General features: G+C 37.6%; 2 protein-coding genes across 3 annotated transcripts in view; both read left to right on the forward strand.

The window, feature by feature from the left end:
• PCYT1A (phosphate cytidylyltransferase 1A, choline) overlaps positions 1-23,573 on the forward strand; it is a 45,139-nt gene that overhangs the window by 10,174 nt on the left and 11,392 nt on the right. For both annotated transcript variants that reach the window (XM_079922385.1, XM_079922386.1), the window contains exons 2-4: positions 6,922-7,048; positions 17,810-17,909; positions 23,278-23,394. In XM_079922385.1, the coding sequence (XP_079778511.1) occupies positions 6,932-7,048; positions 17,810-17,909; positions 23,278-23,394 (334 nt within the window). In that variant the 5' untranslated portion in view covers positions 6,922-6,931. The remainder of the gene's footprint in view (positions 1-6,921; positions 7,049-17,809; positions 17,910-23,277; positions 23,395-23,573) is intronic.
• LOC307186941 (translation machinery-associated protein 7-like) lies at positions 4,085-4,638 on the forward strand (the record flags this gene model as incomplete). Its single annotated transcript, XM_079922622.1, has 1 exon — positions 4,085-4,638. The coding sequence occupies one exon, from the start codon at positions 4,085-4,087 to the stop codon at positions 4,274-4,276; it is 192 nt and encodes a 63-aa protein (XP_079778748.1). The 3' UTR covers positions 4,277-4,638.

The raw sequence follows: 23,573 nt of genomic DNA on the forward strand, positions 1-23,573 counted from the left end.
AAAGATCAACCATGATGGACTTTACAGGATTATGACTAATAAAATTAATGAAGGTATTTCTACACAACCTCTCCTTGAATGTCCTGGTATGCCAAAATGAAATGCCCCCGAGGTAACTCAGCCCCTTTTCAGATAACTCTTCGTTCCTAAAAAGGTTTTTATTATGTTAAAGTTTGTGTCTTTGCATCTTCCAACTAGTGATTCATTTTCTATTATCTGGACTTTCACAGAATAAGTGTCTGCCCCATCCAACATAACAGGCATTCAGATATTTAGAGATAGTTATTAGGTACCTTCTTGTATAGTACAGTGTCGCATTTTGTTGTATACCACAGTAGTTAAGGGTGTGTAGTCTGCAGCCAGGCTGACTGAATTTGATTCCTAGCTTCGCCACTTACTAGCTGTGTGATCTTATTTTCTGTGCCTCAGTTTCAATAGTGATAAAAATAATACGTCTATGTCAAAGGGTTGTGAATGTTAAGAGAGTTTTTTGTGTTTTTTAAATTTATTTAATTTATTTATTTTTGGCTTCATTGGGTCTTCATTGCCATGCGCGGGCTTTCTCTAGTTACGGTGAGCGGGGGCTATTCGTTGCGGTGCGCGGGCTTCTCATTGCAGCGGCTTCTCTTGTTGCGGAGCACAGGCTCTAGGTGCACGGGCTTCAGTAGTTGTGGCATGCGGGCTCAGTAGTTGTGGCTTCCGGGCTTTAGAGCGCAGGCTCAGTAGTTGTGGCGCACGGGCTTAGTTGCTCCGTGGCATGTGGGATCTTGCCGGACCAGGACTCGAACCCGTGTCCCCTGCATTGGCAGGCAGGTTCTTAACCACTGCACCACCAGGGAAGCCCCAAGAGTTTTAATATTTTTAAAGTTTTTAGACATACAGGTGTTATATAAATGCTGACAGTAGTAGTAGTAGTAGTAGTAGTAGTAGTAGTAGTAGTAGTAGTAGTAGTAGTAGTAATAGTGGTGTTTCTTCATCATAGCTTAACATCAGACTCTAGAAGAGTTCTTGCTACAATCGTAATTTTTTTTTGAATTAGTGTCTGTTGGGCAAGGATGTTCAATTGTTAAATTACTTTATTTTTAAAAAAGATTTGTTTATTATTTATTTATTTTACTTTTGGCTGCGTCGGGTCTTAGTTGCGGCTTGCGGGATCTTCATTGAGGCAGGCGGGATCTTTTGCTGCGGTGCGCCGGCTTCACTCTAGTTGTGGCGTGCGGGTTTTCTCTTCTCTGGTTGTGGCGCGCAGGCTCCAGAGCGAGTGGGCTCTGTACTTTGCAGCACACAGGCTCTCTAGTTGAGGCACGGGAGCTTGTTGTGACGCGCTGTATTGGAAGGCGGATTCTTCACCACTGGACCAGCAGGGAAGTTCCACAGCAGTGATTCTTAAATGGGGTAAGGATAAGATGGGGAGATGGAGCATACTTCATGTTTTATCATACTTTTACATTAAAAGTACATTTTTTATAGTAGTAATCATGGGTGAAAACTTGACAAAATCTTCTTGGCTATAGGGGATACACGGAAGATAGACTTTAAGGCAGATGATGGCAACTACTACTACTATGAAATAATAATAGTAGCTAATGTTTACAAGCACATACTGTGTGCCAGACTCTGAGCTAAGTAAGGCTTTACATGGATTATTCCATTTAAACCACATTTGTTAGATGATGAAACTAAGACTTGGAGAGATAAAGGAATTTGTCCAAATTTTCATGGCTAGTTAGTGGTAGAAATGGGATTCATATTTAGGTAATATGATTTAGGGGCTGACCTCTATTTAATCACTACAGTATACTAACGGAGTGAGGTTAAAGATTTTTACTTTTCTCAAAATGGAGCATGGATAAAAAATATTGAGAAACACTGCCTTAGACATTTGGTTAGAGGTATTTATATAAGACAGAAGGAGAGATTTTGTTGAAGAATGTATGTACTCAACTGAAATTCAGGTAAAATATGTTAGTATTACTATTATTTACCAATGGGCTTTGCAATGTGTCAGTACTAATACTAATGGTTGACTTGATTCTTTGTTCATGAATTTTACATTAGCTTTAAATAGGTAGTCAGATACCTCCTTTCTCCTCCCTTGAGTTCTCATTGTGATATTTTATATTTTTTGTATGATTTTTTTTAATCTAGTGGAATAGATCCAGTGTCACAATATCTAGTGACTCCAGATATCAATTTGACTTTAAAATATCTTTAAAACCACAAGGGCAGTATTTAGCACCTTTGCTTCTTTCTAGTATGATGATATCTACCATGTATTTGGCTGGTTAAGTTGAATTATGCAAGATGGTTCAGTACTTCAAGAATTAAACAGTTAAGAAGCAAAGTAGAATTTATGTTATGTATATTTTACCACAATGTAAACAAAACAAAAAAGCAAAGCAAAGTCAGAGTAGGGAGGGAGAGATGGATTATAAAGTGGTATGAGGAAACTTGAGAGCGAGGGATATGTTTTTCAATTTTGATGATTTCACAGGTATATAATGTTAACACTCATTAAATTATACACTTTTAAATATATGGTTTATTGTATGTTAATTATAGTTCATTCAGTAGAGCTGTAAAAATATTATAGCACACATAATCCCCCCCACACACCGACACACATACAGAGCAAAGACTTCTGAGAAGTTCCTATAAACATGTCTTTGGATGTGTTAAGTATTTTTCTATTAAACTTTAAGGAATTTTAACTTGAAGTCATGGAAAGTAACTGGTGAGAATATGACATGACATTTATTCCCTTTTTATTTTGGCATCCTTAAAACTCTATTTTGTATCATGAATGAAAAGTACAGGTGACTTAAGCACCACCTATTTGTAATGTCAGAAGAGAGATGAGCAGAGAATTAATTCTTTTTTGCTTACGTTGAAAGCTTATCAGGAAATCCTAGCAAAACTTTTCCAGTAGGAAAGATCTGTACAGCTGACAAATCAGGCAACTTTGGAATCAGGCCAATAGCCATGTCAGTTCTATTTGATTGGTGCTGGGACCTTGTTTACCTTTAAGTGACTGTGACCTTTTGTTCCACTGTTCAGGTAGGCTGGTCTGACTTAAGTTTACAAAAACTTCAGGAACCCATGCTGTGGAAAAAATGTTCTTGATTGAGGGAAGCAGCAGTAATGATGAGACAGCTTCTTTAAAAAATCTGTGAATTTCTGGGAGACAGTATTCTGGCTTTCTCATTTACTAGCTGTGTGATCTCTGGATAGGTTGCTTAACCTCCCTGAACCTTAGTTTTCTCACTTGTAAATTGGGACTAAAAATACCTGCTTCTCAGGTTATATGGGTTAAATGAGAATAATGTATATAAAGTACCTAGCACAGTGCCTGGCACTGGTAATATTGAAAAAAAAAGTCATTATTATGAATTTGCTGTTATTATCTTACTTTCTTCCAACACATTTAGATTCCTAAAACATACTTCTTGGAATATATGTATCATCTACACTGATTCAAAGATTTAGGAAGGAGAGGAAATCTGTTTCTGGAGACCCCAAAAGACAACCTTAGATGAGGGCCTATCTGTGTAGAAAATGTTTATTGAACTATTTTTTTTTCTTTTGTGACACGTGGGCCTCTCACTGTTGTGGCCTCTCCCGTTGCGGAGCACAGGCTCCAGACGCGCAGGCTCAGCGGCCATGGCTCATGGGCCCTGCCGCTCCGCGGCATGTGGGATCTTGCCGGACCGAGGCACGAACCCGTGTCCCTTGCATCAGCAGGCGTACTCTCAACCACTGCGCCACCAGGGAAGCCCTTGAACATTTTTAAAAGTAAACTTTTTACTTAAAAATAAAAAGTAAAGCCTTTAGAAAAGTTGCAAGAATATTAAAATGAACTCCTTTGTGCCTGACTCAGCTTCATACATTGATAACATTTTGCCATATTGTTTTACCTTTTTAAATGTAATATAATATACACATTTTTATTTTTTCTTTTTCTTTTTCTTTTTTTTTGCTGAGGTTAAGTTGCAGAGATCATAACCCTTTATCCCTAGATACTTCAGCATAAAAAAACAATGACAGGCATCCGGTGGCAGGGTCTGGGGAAGGGGTGGCAGGTGCCATGTTGGGCTGCGAAGGTGGCAAGAAGCCCCTGAAGCAGCCTAAGAAGCAAGCCAAGGAGATGGACGAGGAAGATAAGGCATTCAAGGAGAAACAGAAGGAGGAGCAAAAGAAATTTGAGGAGCTAAAAGCGAAGGCCTCGGGGAAAGGCCCCCTGGCCACAGGTGGAATTAAGAAATCTGGCAAAAAGTAAGCTGTTCCTTGTGCCTGAGGCAATGATGATCCTTAGTTCCATTCCTGTTTAAACATCTGGATTAAACATCTGGATTCCCTGCCATAACATCTGTTGCCACCTATAACTAGAATGAAGTGTTGTCTTGGAACCTATTGTACATTTAAGAATAAACTTTTGTAAAACAAAAAAAACAAAAAAACAACAAAAAAAAACAATGACAGTCTTTTATATAACAGTATAATGATCAACTTAAGGAAGTTTATTTTAACATTGATATATATTATTATCTGATACAGAATCCATATTTTAATTTTACTGATTGTCCTAATAACTATCCTTTATAACAGTTTCTCCCCCAATCTAGAATTATGCATTACATTTAGTTGTCATTTCTTTGGTTTCTTTTAACCTGGAACAGTCCCTCAGCCTTTCATTGTTTTTCATGATAGACATTTTTTTGAAGAATACAGCCTTGTTGTTTTGTAGAATGTCCTTTAGTTGAGGTTTGTCTGATTGTTCCTCATAAAGCCATACAGGTTATGCATTTTTGGCAGATGATGTATCCTCAGTGCCTCACATCAGGAGGCATTATTGGTGATGTTAATTAGCTTTAATTACTTAGCTGAGAGATTTTTTTCACTTTTTTTTACATTATTAATAGTGTACATTAAAAATTTTTATTTATTTATTTTATACAGCAGGTTCTTATTAGTTATCCATTTTATACATATTGGTGTATATATGTCAATCCCAATCTCCCAATTCAGATTTTTTTCACTTTGAAGGTAACTCTTTTTACTTTGTAATTAATAAGTCATTGATAGGGAGATATTTACTTTGAAGCTGTTCCTAAACAAACTTTCCCCCAATGGTTTTGCAATCCTAAGGAGCATTTTTTAATCATAAACATGTGGTTTCCTCACCTTGATTGAAGGCTTCTTGAGAAAATAACTTTTACTTTTAAAATTATGTTATAATACCTTGTGTACAATAAATACTCAATATTATTGACTGCCTGACCTTGAGCTACCTGACACCAGATTGCTGATTATATTTCTCATAATGGATTTTGTCTACCTACTCTGAGAATTTAACAGATATTTGCAGCAAAGTCCTGTTGTATGCAAATTAGAAACAGTCATTAACTGAACTGATTAGGCATTCTTAGCAGGCCTCTCAGACCATTGAGATGGGAGTAGTAAATCTGACCTCTGGATATTTCAAAAGAATAATTAATAAAAATAATGAAGAAAATCTCTGATCATCATTACTGGAAAAGCTTGTTAAATATACAGTACCCTCGTTTCATTTTATTTTAATTTGTGATGAAGAGACATTTTAATTTTAATTGAATATGTGATGAAAGGAAGTTTCTGGGTGGTGGTCATCTTTCACTTTAGATTCTGACATTTTTTCATACCAGCCTAATACTTAGCCATGACTCATGGGGTGTTTCTTTCAGTCTCTAAGAATTAGGTTAGGTTTCTTGTCGATCTTAATCACATTGCCACTTGGAATTTAATTTAACCAGAGGAAAGAAAGAAAGGCACAATTGCGATTGTTTAGATAAACATGTATTCTGGAGGGCTTATTAGAGGCAGTGAGGCAGAGTAGAAAGTCCTCATTCTGTCTAGTATTTTGTTTTGTTTTCTGCTTCTGCTCTAAGGATCTTTTTTCCACCTTTCACTGTACCACGTCTTGGGCAGAGATGGCAGTTGATCATTGAAGTTCCTCTATCTCCAATTTCTGGCTGATATCTAAAATTTCATCATTATCAAGAAATTAATTTATTTGTGCAAATTATGTTACCTAAGAAAAATGCAGATATCCTTGTAGGGGATTGGAGGTGTAGCACAAGCCAACATCTAAACATGAAACATCAAATATTCAGAACTTTTCTGTAATAGTTAGTTGCTAGACACTTTCTGCTAAATGAGACAATAATAAGTTTTTCCTTGGGGGAAGGAGAAGCCTGGGTGGGGTTTTAGTAGTTGGGGACTCTGAGCAAGCTTAAGGTGCTAAGACTCTGAAAGAGGGAGGGGAAATGAATTGAAAAAGGAAGAGGAAAGACATTTAAAAGATACAAGTACACTTACTCTACAATTTTCATAGCTCTCATCCTGGAGGAGTGGTCTCTGAAATATACAGAGCATTTAGAGTTAAGAAATCCATGCTTTGTTAAACCAGGAATCGCTGGTGGCCATCCTTTAAAAAAAAAAAGGCTCTTTTCTCCGTCTGTACCAAAGACATACCTTTCACATTTCCTTGCACCTGTCATACTTCTAGGTGTCCTAGAGATATGATGTAAGAGCAGTGGAAAGTCTGTATAACTAACTTTCTCAGCCAGGTTCTTCCAGGTTTTTGCATGCAGTCAGGATATGAAATTAGCAGTTGGTATACAGGCTGTATTGGTTGGGAAATAATTTACAAGGTCCAGGTGATTAATTGTGCCATTGTTCCACAGAGAGGCATTTCATTGTTTCTACTAGAGCCTGGGTTTTGTGAAGCTTTGCTGTTTTTGCCGGTTGCAATTGGTTCATCTTTGTGAAATGTGTGCTATGGAATTGATACTAAGTGCCTCCATATTAACATCTCTGAAATACTGGTGACAGGCTTTTCCCACCCCAATGAGACAAAAATTCTTTTTCACTTTCTATCACCAGTTAGAAGAAGATGGATGCACAGAATTCAGCCAAAGTCAACATGAGGAAGAGGAGGAAAGAGATACCTGGACCCAATGGGGCAGCAGAGGATGATGGAATTCCTTCAAAAATGCCACGCTGTGCAATTGTAAGTAAGGAAGAGATTTCTTTGTTGAACACTTAACCTGGCAGGAGGAGGGTAGAAACTGATATAACACTGACAATATCAACATTACAAGTCTTCTTAAATAATGGAAAGAATGAATAGTAAGTGTGAATAGTAACTTTCCACCAGTTGTTGGAACTCTTATGCAGATTATAATTCACAGCTCAGTTGTAAGAGCTTTACACTGGAATTGAAAAAAGAATGTTAGGAAAATTTGGAGGTTGTACATATATTAGGCAAAATATCAAATTCAAACTAATGAAACAGAGAAATTGTAGCTCCAGGCAGTGATCTGATCTTAGCATCATCTCATGGTGTTTAGTTTTCTGTGTCTTACTGTCTTTTCTCTCATATCACTCCTCCACTCTATTACTGGTTATATCTTAGATGAGAACCTTTTTCTATTACTGCCTACCTTATGTTCCTTTATCTCTGGGATGATATCTTTGTATTTCCTAACCACTTCCAAGCCTTTGATGAAAGACCCCATTCCAAATGGCTCATCCTGTCTCAGGTTGGTACCCTTCTTGAAGCTTCCCCTAAAAAAAATATGTCAAAGAATATTTATACACAGTTGGAGTTATTATTGATATACAGTGTTGTTATGAAATCCATGTTTTAAAATCCCAGTGACAGAATTATATGTTTCTGTATGTTTTGTACCTATATTGACCATTAGCCATTGATCCAACTGCAGTTCCCACTGGTTACTTTTGGAGCTTCATAACCCAAAAGGAAAAACATTTCTACTCGGACACAATTACTAGTTGTTATAAAACAATATTCTATCTTGAGCAATAAAAGCAACTGGACTCCACAAATAGTAGGTATATGCTTCAGGCCTGATATTGATGATTATGTTGGGGGCAAGTGTATTAGTTTTCTATTGCTGTTGTAACAAATTACCACAAATTTAATGGCCTAAAACAATACAGATATATTATCTTACAGTTCTAGGGGTCACAAGGCTGAAATGGGTCTTAAAAGGCTAAAATCAAGTGTTGTTAGGGCTGGAGGTTCTAGGGGAAAAACTGTTTCCTTGCCTTTTCCAGCTTCTAGAAGTTGCCCGTATTGCTTTGCTCAGGGGCCAGCCAGCAATCACAACATTCTGACCACTGCTTCTGTCATCACATCTCCTTCTGATTCTGAATCTCCTGCCTCCTTCATTCACTTGTAGAGACCCTTGTAATTACGTTGGACATACTTGGCTAATCCAGGATAATCTGTCTATCTCAAAATCCTTTAATCACATTTGCAAAGCCCCTTTTGCCATGTAACATAGTCACAGGTTCTAGAAAATAAGATGTAGACATCCTTAGGGGGCCATTATTCTTTACAGCAAGTAAACTCAGAAAATGACTCAGCAGTCAACAAAACAGGGCTTTTTTTTGGCTGCTTTGGGTCTGTATTGCTGCGTGTGGGCTTTCTCTGGTTGCGGTGCGCGGGCTTCTCATTGTGGTGGCTTTTCTTGTTTCGGAGCACGGGCTCTAGGCGCGCGGGCTTCAGTAGCTGTGGCTCACGGGCTCTAGAGCGCAGGCTGTAGTTGTGGCGTACGGGCTTAGTTGCTCCGCGGCATGTGGGATCTTCCTGGACCAGGGATTGAACCCATGTCCCCTGCATTGGCAGGCGGATTCTTAACCAGTGTGCCACCAGGGAAGTCCCTAACAGGGCATTTTTAATTTCTGAATGTTTCTTAGAGAATTCAGGTTAAGAGGATGGTGGTGGGCACCAATTCAGCACTCTTATTTGGAGTAGGGACAAGTTATAACCAAGTAGGTAATACTCTGAGCCAATCACCAAAGCCACGAATAGACCAAAGAAGGCCAATCTTAGTGGAATGGGCTCTGAGAAGACTTAAATTTCTTGGTTCTTAGAATCTGAGGAATTTCAATGATTTAAGTTACTCTGCTTCATATATTCATGTCACAGATCAGTTAAGTGGCTTGCTACCTATTTCACATTCCTCTTTGGTACACACCGGCTATTTAACATGGGCTAATGGTCAAAGATTCACTCACCCAACAGGCTGGACTGACTCTAATGAAGAGTGTCTGCTAAATAAACTTGTGTGTCATCTCCACTGTACACATGTGCTTTCCATCTCTGAATCCCTTTCAACTCTGTAGCAAAAATGAACAAGGTTTTTTCTTTTTTTTATGATAGCTTTACTGAGATCATAAATCCACCCATCTAAACTGTACAATTCAATGGTTTTTAATATATTCACAGAGTTGTGCTACCATCACCACAACCAGTTTTAGAATATTTTTATCGTCCCCAAAAGAAGCCCCATACCCATTAGCAGTCACTCCCCATTTCCTCCCAACCTCCCCAAGTATTTGGTAGCTGGGTTGGTAGGTCAGGATAAAATGCATGAAGGGAGAGAAAAGAGTTAAGGCGGAAAAATTAAGGGATAACTTTATGGCTAGTTTGTCTATAAGTATAAAGAATTTACTGAAACAGATGTTTCTAAAGGTAAAATCAAAAGGATCACAGAAATATTTATAAAGAATAGACATTTAGACTATCTTAATATTTGTCATATGTATGAATAAGTCACAGAGTACTTAAACTCTGAGGTTAATTGGCTGAAGTTCTGCTTATGGAGATAGATCTTACAATCTCATTTCAAACTACATATATTGAGAACCTCTGTGTGTCATTTGCTATGCATTGAGTTGCAAAGATGGAAGGGTGGCCTTGCCCTTAAGAAGCTCATAGACAAATAGGGGAAAGAGACAAATAATTAAGATACAGTATGAAAAGGGCCAAATAGAAGTAAGTTAGAGGTACAGTGACCCTCTAGAGGAGCAACAGATTAACTTTGACCGAGGGGTGGGAACAGTGGTTTTGGAAAAGCTTCATTGAGGAGATTATTTCAGAGTTGAACTTTGAAGGCTAAATAGGAATTCAAGAAATGGACAAGAGATAGAGTACAACTTCAGAAGTGTGAAATAATAGTATGTTTAGCAAACTACAAGTAACATTACTGGAGCTTAAACTTCAGAATAAGAATCTGCAATAGATAAGGTAAAGCAAGGGCCTGCTCATGAAGGATCTTGTATGCTGTGCTAAGGAATTTGAACTTTGTCCTATAGGTAATATGATCAGATATACAATTTAGAAGATCATCCTGATTGCTTTGGAAAGGAACAGTTGAAACAGGGATAGACAGAAGCCACAGGACTAGTTGTGAGATTATTGTAATGATCCAGGTTAGAAATGATGAAGGATTAAACTAAGGCAGTAGATACAGAGAGGACAAGACAAATTTTAAGTTTTTAGGAAGTGAAATAGACAATTCTTGGAAATTATCAGGATGCAGAGGATGAGAGGTGTTAAGGATGACTGCTAGGTTTCAGCCTTAGGTAGTTTGTGTAGATGGGGTGCTTCTCATTCAGATGAAAAATAGAGGAAGAAGAGCTGTTTTAGGAGGAAGGTGATGAGTTTAGTACAGGTTCAACTTAGAAGGTCTATGAGGCATCCAAATAGTTAAATAGGTGAGCTCACTGTTTACATCCATTGAAATGGCAACAGGAATCAGGGAGAATGATTGTCTTTCTTTTTCTTTCTGCTCTGTTCCTTATCCCTTCTTTCTCACACCACCTTGTATTCCTCTTGAATCTAGAGCCTTTTTCCTGGCATTATTGAAATAATTTGGAACTCAGGAGGGCATGTTACCATTTGTGCAGAATGTTTGGGTAAATGGGAAATGTTTCTCTGTGCCGTTATGAAACTTTTTGCTGAAAAATGCTTACGAATCCTTGGAAATAGAATACATACAGGGAAGCCAATATCAAGTTCTAGTATTATATTATTTTAGTTACCTCCTCTTTCCTATTAGTAAGGACACCAGAATCTCTTCTTCTCTTTCACTAGAATTTTGAGGAGTAGTGAGTTAATATATGTGAACATAATCAGGAGAAAGTTTTTTTTCTTTGGTTTTTTTTTTTGGCGGTACGCAGGCCTCTCACTGTTGTGGCCTCTCCTGTTGCGGAGCACAGGCTCCGGACACGCAGGCTCATCGGCCATGGCTCACGGGCCCAGCAGCTCCGCGGCATGTGGGATCTTCCCGGACCGGGGCACGAACCCGTGTGCCCTGTATCGGCAGGCAGACTCTCAACCACCGCGCCACCAGGGAAGCCCAGGAGAAAGTTTTTATGGAAGCAATATTGCATTCAGAAGTTCATTCATAATTTGGGAGATGATGATCATTATAAGTTTTAAGTTTTAGTTATAATAGTATTAGTTATAATTTGCATAGACTTAGAAACTTTATATAGCATTTAGAAGCTAACCTTTTAGATTAATACAATTTAGTTAATTTTGTTGGTATAATGAAACCTGTGTTCCATAGAATGGAAGAGAAAATGAGCTAATGTAGATTTGTTGAGTGCCTACTCGTATGTGTAACATTATGCTAGTTACTTTGCATATGCTATTTTATTTAATCCTCATAGCAACCTTATGGAGCAGGTATTACTATCTTCCATTTTTTAAGAAATTACTTAATTTATTTTTGGCTGCGTTGGGTCTTCGTTGATGCGCACCAGCTTTCTCTGGTTATGGTGTGCAGGCTTCTCATTGCGGTAGCTTCTCTTGTTGCGGAGCACGGGATCTAGGTATGCGGGCTTCAGTAGTTGTGGCACACGGGCTCTAGGCGCACGAGCTTCACTAGTTGTGGCACTCGGGATCAGTAGTTGTGGCTCGCGGGCTCTAGAGCTCAGGCTCAGTAGTTGTGGTGCACGGGCCTAGTTGCTCTGCAGCATGTGGTATCTTCCCGGACCAGGGCTAGAGCCCGTGTCCCTTGCATTGGCAGGAGGATTCTTAACCACTGTGCCACTAGGGAAGTCTCATCTTCCATTTTATAGCAGGTGAAATGAAAGCTGTAGAAGCTTGCTGTGATTTCACAACTATGAAGTGATAGAGCTGGGATTTAGATCTAAGTTTTTTACAAGTCCTAAACCCTTGCCCTTTCACTTATACCTTGCTACCAGAGAGTCAAAAGACTTGAAAGCAGTATTATTCCATAGGATTCCTTGGAGGTTAAAATGAAGGAGGTTTGTTTTAGGAGAACACAGGTAGAAATACTTAGTCCTACTTTTATATAAACATCAGCTTTTAGAGACAATGTTCTCTAACTGAGAAGAGAATAATAGGGTGTTTTAAAAAATACTACTCATTCTAACTGGAGGCAGCTCTAGAGAGTTAAAGATTTTGCTGATCTGTTTTAGCTGAAGAACCTTAGGTTTCATTCTCTATACTTAGGAGGAATCGATTCAGCACAAATTCTAGCCAGGAGGGACAGTTGCATTTGCCTTCTGCCTTGGAATGTACACAGTATACAAGGAAGATTGAAGAAACAGAGTTATGAAAGATAGGATACATAATGTATCTCTTAAAATTTAGATAAAATTCACATACATAAAGTTTACCATTTTAATCATTTTAAAGTGTACAATTCAGTGGTTTTAATACTGAAAATTCACAGTGTTGTACAACCATCACCACTAATTCCAGAACATTTTTATCACCACAAAAAGAAACCCTGTACCTATTAGCAGTCATTCCGTCATTCCCCCCTTCCCTCTACTCCCTGGCAACTGCTAATCTACTTTCTCTCTCTAGGGATTTGCCTATTCTGAACATTTCATATAATCACACAATGCGTGGCCTTTTATGTCTGGCTTTTATTTATTTACTTACTTAAATATGTATTTATTTATTTTGGCTGCGCAAGGTCTTATTTGTGGCACGTGGGATCTTTTAGTTGCACAACGCGGGATGTTTTAGTTGCTGGCTCTTAAGTGCACCGTGTGGGCTCTTAGGTGCTGCATGCATGTGGGATATAGTTTCCTGAACAGGGATCGAACCCGGGCCCCCTGCATTGGGAGCGCAGAGTCTTACCCACTGGACCACCATGGAAGTCTCTGGCTTCTTTTATTTAGCACAATGTTTTCAAGGTCCACCCAGGTGGTAGTGTTTAGTAATACTTCATTCCTTTTTATAGGTGAATCCATATAGACATACTACTTTGTTTATCCATTCATCAGTTGTTGGACATTTGGATTATTTCTGCTTTTTGGCTATTGTGAATAATGTTCTATTATTCATGTACAAGGTTTTTTTTAAAGATATGTTTTCAGTTCTCTTGCTTATATACCTAGGAGTGTAATTTCTAGGTCATATATATCCTTTGTTTAACATTTTGAAGAACTGTTTTCCAAAGCTGTGTGCTAGTTTACATTCACAGCAGTGTACAGAGGTTCCAATTTCTCTACATCCTTGCCATCACTGTTGCCTGTCTTTTTGCTTTTAGCCATCCGAGTGGATGTGAAGCAGGGTCTCATTGTGGTTTTGATTTGCATTTCCATAATGCCTAATATTGCTGAGCACCTTTTCATGTGATTTTTGGCCATTAGTATATCTTTTTTGGAGAAATGTCTGGATACCTCTTTTTCCTTAACTCTTCTCTTCCCTCTTCTGCCTACCTTCCATTCACCAGGACCTAACCCTAGATCTTTCCATTTCTGTTAATTCTTTGTTTTTCCTCCTGGACCTATTAACTTGGCCTTCTAAAGATTAAAGTTTCTAGCTTGATCTGGGCTGAATATAGTGCTCAGGAGTTCCATTAATCATTTGCTGATGCTCAAATATATACATTTCCCACAACAGCTATTCTAAATATTTTGTACTTTCCTCAAGTTTTCAGTCTCATTCCAAAGTCCCTGTTCTTTATAGGGAACTTCACTTTCTTCTTTGCTCTACTGAGAAAATTGATGGCATCAGAATGTAAGTTTATATACATCCTTCCTCCTTTACATCCAGTATTATCCTTTTATCACCTTTCCTTTCTTCTGCTTTCAGAAAAATGTGATCCTAATTACTTATAGGACCAACCTGCTCTCCTTTGAGGCCATTCCCTGTCATTCTTCTAGACTCTTCCTTCCTTCATTGTCTGTTTTTTTCCTTCTCTTGATATTTTCAATCTCTTCGGCTCCTTTTCCTTTGTCTTAGACATGTACAGATATCCTCAACTTTTAAGAAAACCTGCTACTTGATCCTTCTGTCCCCTCTAGGTACCTTTCTGTTTTTCTCATTCCCTTTATGGCTATACATCTCTAATGAGAGATTATTACTAATCTGTTTCCTTGTCTTCCTATTTTCTTAAAGGCACTGGTGTTCTGACTTTCACTAATATATTCTAGGAGGTCTCCAATAGTCATTTGAATCTCCAGATTCAAAGACTGTCAGTTCTCATTTTCTTTGATCTCCACTCCTTTTTAAAAAACTTCTCTATTCCTGCTGATGGTACCACAGTCTTATTTTCTTCAGTTCAAAAGCTCGGTTATTATAAACTCCTCTCTCAAGTGACAGTATATTTTCTCTTTACCATGTCCTACCTATTCTTCCTTCACAGAATCTTTTAACTATCACTCTCTCTATTCAATATTAACGGAAAAATCCACAAATCCATTTCTTCCTCCCTGTAATAACCTCTGAACTGATCTCTTTCTAAGTATGCAGAATAACCAGTGGTGTCCTGATAAACTGGGGGGAACAAACCTCTGATATATAGCATTTACTGATTTCTGTGGCTGATTTCAAACTACCAGCCCTCAAAATATGTAAATATTTAAAAACTGACTCCAGCACACCATTGATAATAAATTTCGGAGAACACAGTAAGGCTGTCTTTTATCTACATGTACTATAAGCACAATTTTTTCTATTTGTTTCATACATTTTATATTATGTATAAATATATTTATATATAAACAACTTCATTGAGATATAGTTCATATACCATTGTAATTCACATACACACGTAGAGTGTTCAATTCAGTGGTTTTCAGAATATTCACAGACTTGTGCAACCATCATCATGATACATTTTAGAGCATTTTTATCACTCCAGAGAGAAACCCTGTACCCATCAGCAGTCACTCCCCATCTCTCCCCAACCCTTCCATCCCAGTGTAACCACTAATCTACTTTCTGTCTGTAAATTTTCCTATTCTTGGACATTGCATATAAATGGAGTCATACAATAAGTGGCCTTTTGTGGCTGGCTTCTTTCACTTAGCATAATTTTTTCAAGGTTCATCCATGTTGTAGCAGGTATCAGTACTGCATTCTTTTTTATGGCTGAATGGCATTTGTTTCTTGAGGTATAACTTACATACAGTAGAGTGCACAAACCTTAAGTGTACAGCTCAATAAATGTTTATATATGTATACATCCATGTAATCACTGGTACACCTAGAAGACTCCCTCACACTCCTGCTAGTCAGTATCCTCTTTCCCCAGATTTGTTTTCTTTGTTCTCTGACTTCTATTAACCATAGATTAGCTTTGCCTGTTTTTGACCTTCGTATAGATAGAATCATAGAATGTCTATTATTTTGTGACTAGCATATACTTTTAGAAACACAAATTACTGTTAGGCAACTCTTTGCATACTAACTTCTAGAGGATAAATTGTTTTTTTCTAATTTTATCTGTAGGTAAATTTCTAATAACTTCAGAAAATCACACATTTGTGTCCTTGGTCTATTCTTAACCTTTTTTAAAAAACGTTCTAAAAAAGGATAACACACACACATTTCCTTAAAATGTTTTTCTTATAGCTTTAGCATATTTTAAACTAAGCTTATATAAGTGCTCTTTAAAAGAAATATATTTTAATTTTAAAGCCTTATTTTAAAAATCTATCCTTATCTGAAATCAAAACAAAACAATGTCTTCCCAGTTTCTGAATTTAGCCCAGTCACAATGTGATCTATGTGTAATTTAAAAATCTAAGTAAACATCACTATAGCCCAACAGAAATTAAAAGAATTGTAAGGGAATGTTATGAACAATTTCATGCCAAAAAAATGTGACAATTTAGATGAAATAGACATATTCCTAGAAAGAGACAAATTACCAAAACTGATCCAAGAAAAAGATAGAAAATCTGAATAGACCTATGCCAAGTAAAGTATTGGATTGTCTTTAAAAAAATCTTCCTACAAAGACAAAGTCAGACACAAATGACTTCACTGGTGAATTCTATCAGACATTTAAGGAAGAAATAATATCAATCCTATCCACTTTCAGAGAATAGAGGAGAGAACATTTCCTAACCAATTTTATGAGGCCAGATAGCAAAGACAGGCAAAAACAGCACAAGAAAAGAACATTATAGTTCAAAATCCCTCACAAACTTAGATGCAAAAGTCCTTAACAATATATTAACAAGTTGAATCCAAGAACATATAAAAAGATTTATACAATGTGTCCAAGAAGAATTTCACTCAGGAATGCAAGGTTGGCTTAACATTCTAAAATCAATTAATCTAATACACCATAATTAATAAAATAAAAGACAAAACCAAAATATGATTGTTTCAATAATGTAGAAAAGGCATGTGACAAGATCCAATGTTCGTTCATTAAAAAACTCAACAGGGAATTCCCTGGCGGTCCTTAGTTCCCCGACCAGGGATCGAACCCAGGCACTTTCACTGCCATGGCCTGGGTTCGATCCCTGGTCGGGGAACTAAGATCTCATAAGCCTCATGGCACAGCCAAAAAAAAAAACAACTCTCAGCAAACTACAAAATGAAGAGAGATTTCTCAACCTGATAAAGGGCATCTAAGAAAAACCTACAGCTAAGATAATAATTTAGTGTTGAAAGATTGCATGCTTCTCCCCTAAGACTGGGAACAAGGCAAGGATATTTGTCTTTGCTGCCTCTATTCAGCATTGTACTAGAGGTTTACTAGTGCAATAATGGGTAATAAAAGGAAGTTAAAGCCATCCAGATTGGAAAGGAGTAAACTGTCTTTATTCATAGGCAACATGATCTCATATGTAGACAGTCCTAAGGAATCTACCAAACAAACTGCTAGAACTGATAATTGAGTTTAACAAAGCCACAGGAGATGAGTCAACTGAAATTACTCACACTGATACACATACACACATACAAATCAATTGCATTTCTATATACTGGCAAGGACCAATCCAAAAATAAAATTAAGTAAACAGTTACAAAAGCATCAAATAGAATAAAATACTTAGGAATAGATTTAACAAAAGCTCTTAAGTAAGGCTTTCCTCTAAGGAGGAAAGAGCATACCTACATTTTTATTTCAGCATTGCCTCTGAGTAATTGCATGCAATTCATATAACTTCTCTGAATCTCATTTTCCTCATCTTTAAATTGAGGATACTAACTATTGTACTACTTGCCTCACAGGGCTGTTAATGAGAATTAGAACATATTTACAGTGTAAAGCATTATACAGTGATGATTGTACTTAAAGCACATGGCAGCTGTTTGCCTTCCCAGTCCCATAGTTGAAGTGGTATGAAAAGGCACTTGTGAACCTTGGCAATTTCATCACATAGATCAGGGTTGGCTGTTCTGCCGTCTGGCAGAGGAGCTGTCATTCTGGACCCAGTTAGTTGGGACTGTGCTTAGGTTCTCAGCCACCTTCCTCAGTCCTATTCTGAAATCACCATCAAGACATTTATCTTTCATGCCATGATTTGCCCATTTGGTAAAAGGTTGCAACTTTCACTTGTCATTTTGGAATGCTTTTATCTTTTTTCTTTTTAAGGTTATGAACTTTTAGGAAAAATTTTAATCACAGCATGTTGAATAACTGATTATTCTTTAAAGCTGCCATTTTTTGAGTATTTTAGTTTATACCATTGAATTTTTCTTTTCCTTCACTTTCCTCTTCTTAAGGGCTTACGGCAGCCAGCGCCTTTTTCTGATGAAATTGAAGTAGACTTTAGTAAGCCCTATGTCAGGGTAACCATGGAAGAAGCCAGCAGAGGAACTCCTTGTAAGTAAATGACGAATTATTTTGTTGTTTTACTATTGTTTTTAGCATTCAATTGTACTTATCAAATGTATACCTACTCACTATATTCTTCCCTCAGTTTACCTGTAAAAGCTGCTTGAGAGGGGTTTCTCCCATCTCACTTGCTGTTCTATTTGGGAGGATAACTGTACTCCATAAAATTTCATTTATATTGTATACTAATTTCCCAGTATTTTGTCACAGCTATGAGATACAGTGGTACACACTTTTTGGGGGGGCTGTTATCATCACAGCTGTGAGGTGAGATATAGAGGAGCAGAGACAATAAGATATTAGCCTGAGCGGGTTTATAATCTTGTCTGTTTTTATAAAGGTCCAAATAATATGTCAGACTGTCACATTTTTAATAGCCTTCAGAATTTCCCACTAAGTTTTCCTTTCTGTCAGTCAGTACACTAGTATGATGCTGCTGACTGATAGAGGACAGACAAAGCTATCCTAAGTTGGGAGATGCTTATCACTTAATTTTATCTTTATTGATATTATAGTTTTCCAGGTTTTTTAATTTTTAATTTTTTTAATTTTTATTTTTTTAATTTATTTAGTTGGCTGCATAGGGTCTTTGTTGCTGAGTGCGGGCTTTCTCTAGTTGCGGCGAGTGGGGGCTACTCTTCATTGTGTTGAGTGGGCTTCTCATTGCGGTGGCTTCTCTTGTTGCAGAGCACCGCTCTAGGTGAACGGGCTCAGTAGTTGTGGCTCGTGGGCTCTAGAGTGCAGGCTCAGTAGCTGTGGCACATGGGCTTAGTTGCTCCATGGCATGTGGGATCTTCCCAGACCAGGGCTCGAACCCATGTCCCCTGCATTGGCAGGCGGATTCTTAACCACTGTGCCACCAGGGAAGCCCCCAGGTTTTTTAAAAAAAGACTTGCTTTATTATTTTCAAAGCCCATACTCTTTATTTATATACTTAGTTTACATTATTAAGTAGCAATTTCTGGCCTCATAAATTATTAATATATATTCCAGATAGTTTTGGGCAGTTGGTTTTAGGGATTATCATAAATAGAAACTTCCACAAGCATTTGTTATGATTACAAAGTCCTATAGGCATCTGTTCTTACTTCTCTGTAAATTCTCCATTTCTCCTTTTTTTCCCAATCCTTTTTCATTTCTTTTGATTACTGTGGTGAGTGTTTACTCTGTAAATGTAGGGCTGGACTCAACCCAGGCAAGCACTAGGGAATAAGAGGTAGTTATAGCCACAAATCTATACATTTTCAATATATAGAAGATATTTGTAGTTACTTCTTAATTGTGTTAGTATGTTTACTCTCTGCTGTAACTTAGGAGTACTGAAATATGAATAGAAATGAATGCTGGACAGTGTTAGGCTAGGGGTCCCAGTACCCCTTGGTTATATCTTGGCTGTATGGAGTATGGTTTTGGGGTCCTCAAAAAGAGAATGCTTTCCTTTTGCAAAAGTGTTTAGATATAGCTTATGTTGATCACAACCCTTCTGGTTTATGATGTGATTTTTTGGGGTTGGCTCCTCTTACTTCAGTAATAGGCAGGCTAATGGGGCAGAGTAAAATGACAACAAGGAAAGACAGGCTGTATGTAACAGTGTAGTGGTGGCAGGTCAGACTTCAGAATGCCACTAGACAGTTCAAGGATCACATTCAGATGTGATAGTAGAGCCTGTTGAGGGCAAGAACTTTTCATATACTCTCTAATGACACACATTCAGAATGCAGTACCTCACTCAGATCTGATCACATTAGTTATATTAGCCACCTTGTTGCTAATCTAGCCACATACCATCTGTGATAGGAAAAATGTATGTATGTATATGTATACTGTTTCCAAGTTTTGCAACTTATAATTAACAAACACTAATAAATTACTTTCTAAATTTTAGAATAGTAGAATTTTATAAATAAGTCATTTATGAGATTATATACTTTATACTCTCTTCATTATATACATGAATATAGGTCCATAGAAACTAAGAAGTGAAACAGTAAAACAAATAATTAGTGATAGAATTGAAGCTAAAAACCTAAGTTTTTCCATCTTTGTGTTCTTTTCATCCTGGAGTGGTGCTATTCTTTATATAGACATTAGTTATAAATAATAGAAGGCTTATCAGCAAGCTGATTGAAGTTTGGGTGGAACAGATAGTCACAAATTGGCCTGTAAAATTTGCCAGTCTAACTTGACCTCTGGTTTTTCCTTTATCTTATTCTGTCTGTTCAGTTTCATGTTAAATAATCAAGTAAGTGACTGTCTTCATGCCAGTGCCAGACAAGGAATAAACAAATAAAGAATCTACACATGCCATATAGTTAGTGAATTTTAAACCAATAACTGGTTCAAGGGGCATCCCTCCCCCTGCCCCCAGGTTTTCACTTAGGGAGGTTAAGGGAGTACAAGAGGGAAGTTTGTGTAATCTTGGAGTAATCCAAGAAAAAAACCCAGCAGTGTGTTCTCTTGGAGAAAGGAAGAAAAAGGCAAAGTCTGAAGGGCAGTGGAAATCTGTTAAAGATGAATGTTTCAGTGGTAGCTATTTGAGAGAATATATCAAAAGAGATAATAAATTGAAACCCAGGTCTCTTCTGCTTAAAGGAGAACATCTAGTTACTTAGTCTAGCAGTAGTGAAAAGACTATAATTTGTAACCCAAATCAAGAGTATTTTTGAGAATGAAAGCAGTTGCTCTTGATAGTGAACTGGAACAACAGATATAAATCAGAGGGTATAGTCATCCTGACCAATAGCCACTTGGTAAAAGAATGGATAACGCATGCTTTCTCCCCAGATTTTTAGTTCAACAGTGGCCCCTTCTGGTCATTTGGTTAATATACAGGCCTGGGTTTGCCAAAGACTTGTGGTTAAGTCATGGGGAATTGAGAGGTTGGGAAGCTGGGGAAATGCTAAGAGGGCAAGAGGCACATCAGGGATTGCTCCAAGAAAGGGTTCAGAGGTGGCTTGGCCTAATATGGGATGTTTAACTGCTGGCAAATAGCCACTTAATCAACAGTGTCTGTGCTATTGTCACTATACAGGAATTGTGTTTACTGGCTAAATCTCCCTCATCTCACTTTGCCCTTGGTGTAGAAACAACAGTACAGTATTCTCAAATTTTATATTCTATCGTTTGTCTTTTAGGATCAAATAAAGTGAGATCATAGCCACTCTGGACTTGTTTAGGAAAGATAGAAGTATATTAGTTACTTCATGGTCATGATTTCTAGGATGTAGAAGAGAGATTATATTACTCAGGTTTTGTTTTGTTTTGCTTTGTTTTATAGATGAGGAAACTGAGGCTTAAAGAGATTAAGATTACAAAGGAGTGAGGCTGGTTGGCAAGCTTGGGCTATAATTTTTCTGACTCTTTAAATCCGTCATATTATTTCTCAGTTTTTCATTGTATTAGTGTATTTATTTTATTTAAAATTTTTATTTCCTGTATTATAAAATTAGTACATTCCCGTGACCTAACATTCATAAAGTACAAAAAAGACACAGAGTGAAATGACTTCCTCTCACTACTGTCTCACAGCCACCTAGTATCCCTTTTACAGGTAACCAGAATTACCAATTTCTTATTTATTTATTTATTTAATTTATTTTTGCCTGCAATGGGTCTTTGTTGCTGTGTGCAGGCTTTCTCTAGTTGCGGCGAGCGAGGGCTACTCTTCATTGCGGTGCACAGGCTTCTCAGTGTGGTGACTTCTCTTGTTGCAGATCATGGGCTCTAGATGCGTGGGCTTCAGTAGTTGTGGCTCGCGGGCTCTAGATTGCAGGCTCAGTAGTTGTGGCGCACAGACCTAGTTGCTCCACGGTATGTGGGATCCTCCCTGACCAGGGCTCGAACCCATGTCCCCTGCATTGGCAGGCAGATTCCTAACCACTGCCCCAGGGAAGCCCAGTATTACCAATATCTTGTGGATATCTAAGCAAATAATATATAAATCTTCCCACACTTTTAATGGGTGGATCATGTCATATTCAGTCTTCCACTGAAATTTAGGTTGTTTCCAAACTTTTGCTATTACCAACAGTGCTGCATTCAATAATGCAATCTGCATACATATTTACAAACATATCTGTGAGGTAAATTCCTAGAATTGGAATAACTTGGCCAAAGGGTATAAACATTTGTCATTTGTCTTTTCACAGATATTGCCTAATTGCCATCCTTAAGAGTTGTACCAATTTATACTTCTATCAGCAGTGTATAATTTCTCAGTTTAAAAGCGATTTTTGTATGGATAAAGCTATCTATAAAGAAAAGTCCATAAACCTCCTGAGAACCAGTTTCCTCCCCCTTGATTCACCGTCCTCAAGGCAGGAAGGAGATGTATCTTATCCTTACCTTCAGTATGGTGTATTTGATGAGGCTCCGGCCCTTCTTTCGAAGAATGATGTAGATGCTCCTACTATTATTTTCTCCTGCTACAGTGAGACAGCTCTTCCTTTATTCAAGTAGTGGGAATATGTTACTAGGACCCATTAGGTTTATCATTTGAAGCATGCTGAACCATTATATCAATTCCATTCTCAGTGTGTTTATTTGGCTTTGGAATTAGGCTTGTACCCCAAGAAATCATTTCCTCCTTTTCTTTCATAGTCCACTACCACTAAAAATAAATTGACAATCAGTTCTCTGTTATTCTCACTAATGGACAGGGGAAGAGGAAAGGCTCTAATATAAAGTCCTAAAATATTTATATTTGATTTTCAAATACCTGATATATCACCCTCTACTGAGAAAGTGTAACATGCTCACTATCAAGGAGAAATGCTTGAAGGAACTCCATCTGTTATCACAGAGCAGTTATTAAGGGTGAATCTGGGACTGTGAAGCAATCTCACCCCTCTGCATCACTCTTTACCTTCAAAGCAAAGTATTTTATTTTCAAAGCAAAGTATTAGTTATTAGTAATCAAGGCAGCTTGAAAAACAGAGAGCAGGCAGCCAGAGCGTAGTTTAATTATACTCTGTTTAAACATAGCTGCAGTTTAAACATAAACCGAAGGTGAAGATTTTGAAGTTTCAGATGTAGCTCTTGTATAACTCTTCCCTTCACTTCTAAAATAACTTTAAGAAAAAGCAGTCATGAAATCCAATTACCTGAGCAGTTTGGTACAACCAGGCTAACAAAGAGAGTTAGTGGATATGATGCCAAGAGTGTTTTTGTAGTCAAGGAAGCCTGTGATGTTATTCCTCAGAACCCCAAAGTACCCCCAATAAAGGTGAATATCCAGAGAACACCTTAAAAGGGGGCTCTGCAGGGGTGGAACAGTCACACAGTGCCATTTCCATTTGTTAAATGTGAGGTATTGAATCAATGTATTTCTGTGATAAATTCTTTCCTTTGGATTTAGGTGAACGGCCTGTGAGAGTTTATGCAGATGGAATATTTGACTTATTTCATTCTGGTCATGCCCGGGCCCTGATGCAAGCAAAGAACCTTTTCCCTAATACATATCTCATTGTGGGAGGTAAGAAAACATCTGATGACTTCAGGTGCTGTCCAGAAAAAAATTATGGTAGCCTCTTTTCTCCTATCTTTATAACCCAAGTACATTGCCTCTTATGTTGGTTTTCAAATGAGAGATATAGTGCAGCCTCTTTAAAATGTGAAATATATGAAGAACATGAAGTATATAAAACCTGAACT

This window comes from Stenella coeruleoalba, assembly GCF_951394435.1.
Source record: "Stenella coeruleoalba genome assembly, chromosome: 5".
Classification (NCBI taxonomy): Eukaryota; Metazoa; Chordata; class Mammalia; order Artiodactyla; family Delphinidae; genus Stenella; species Stenella coeruleoalba.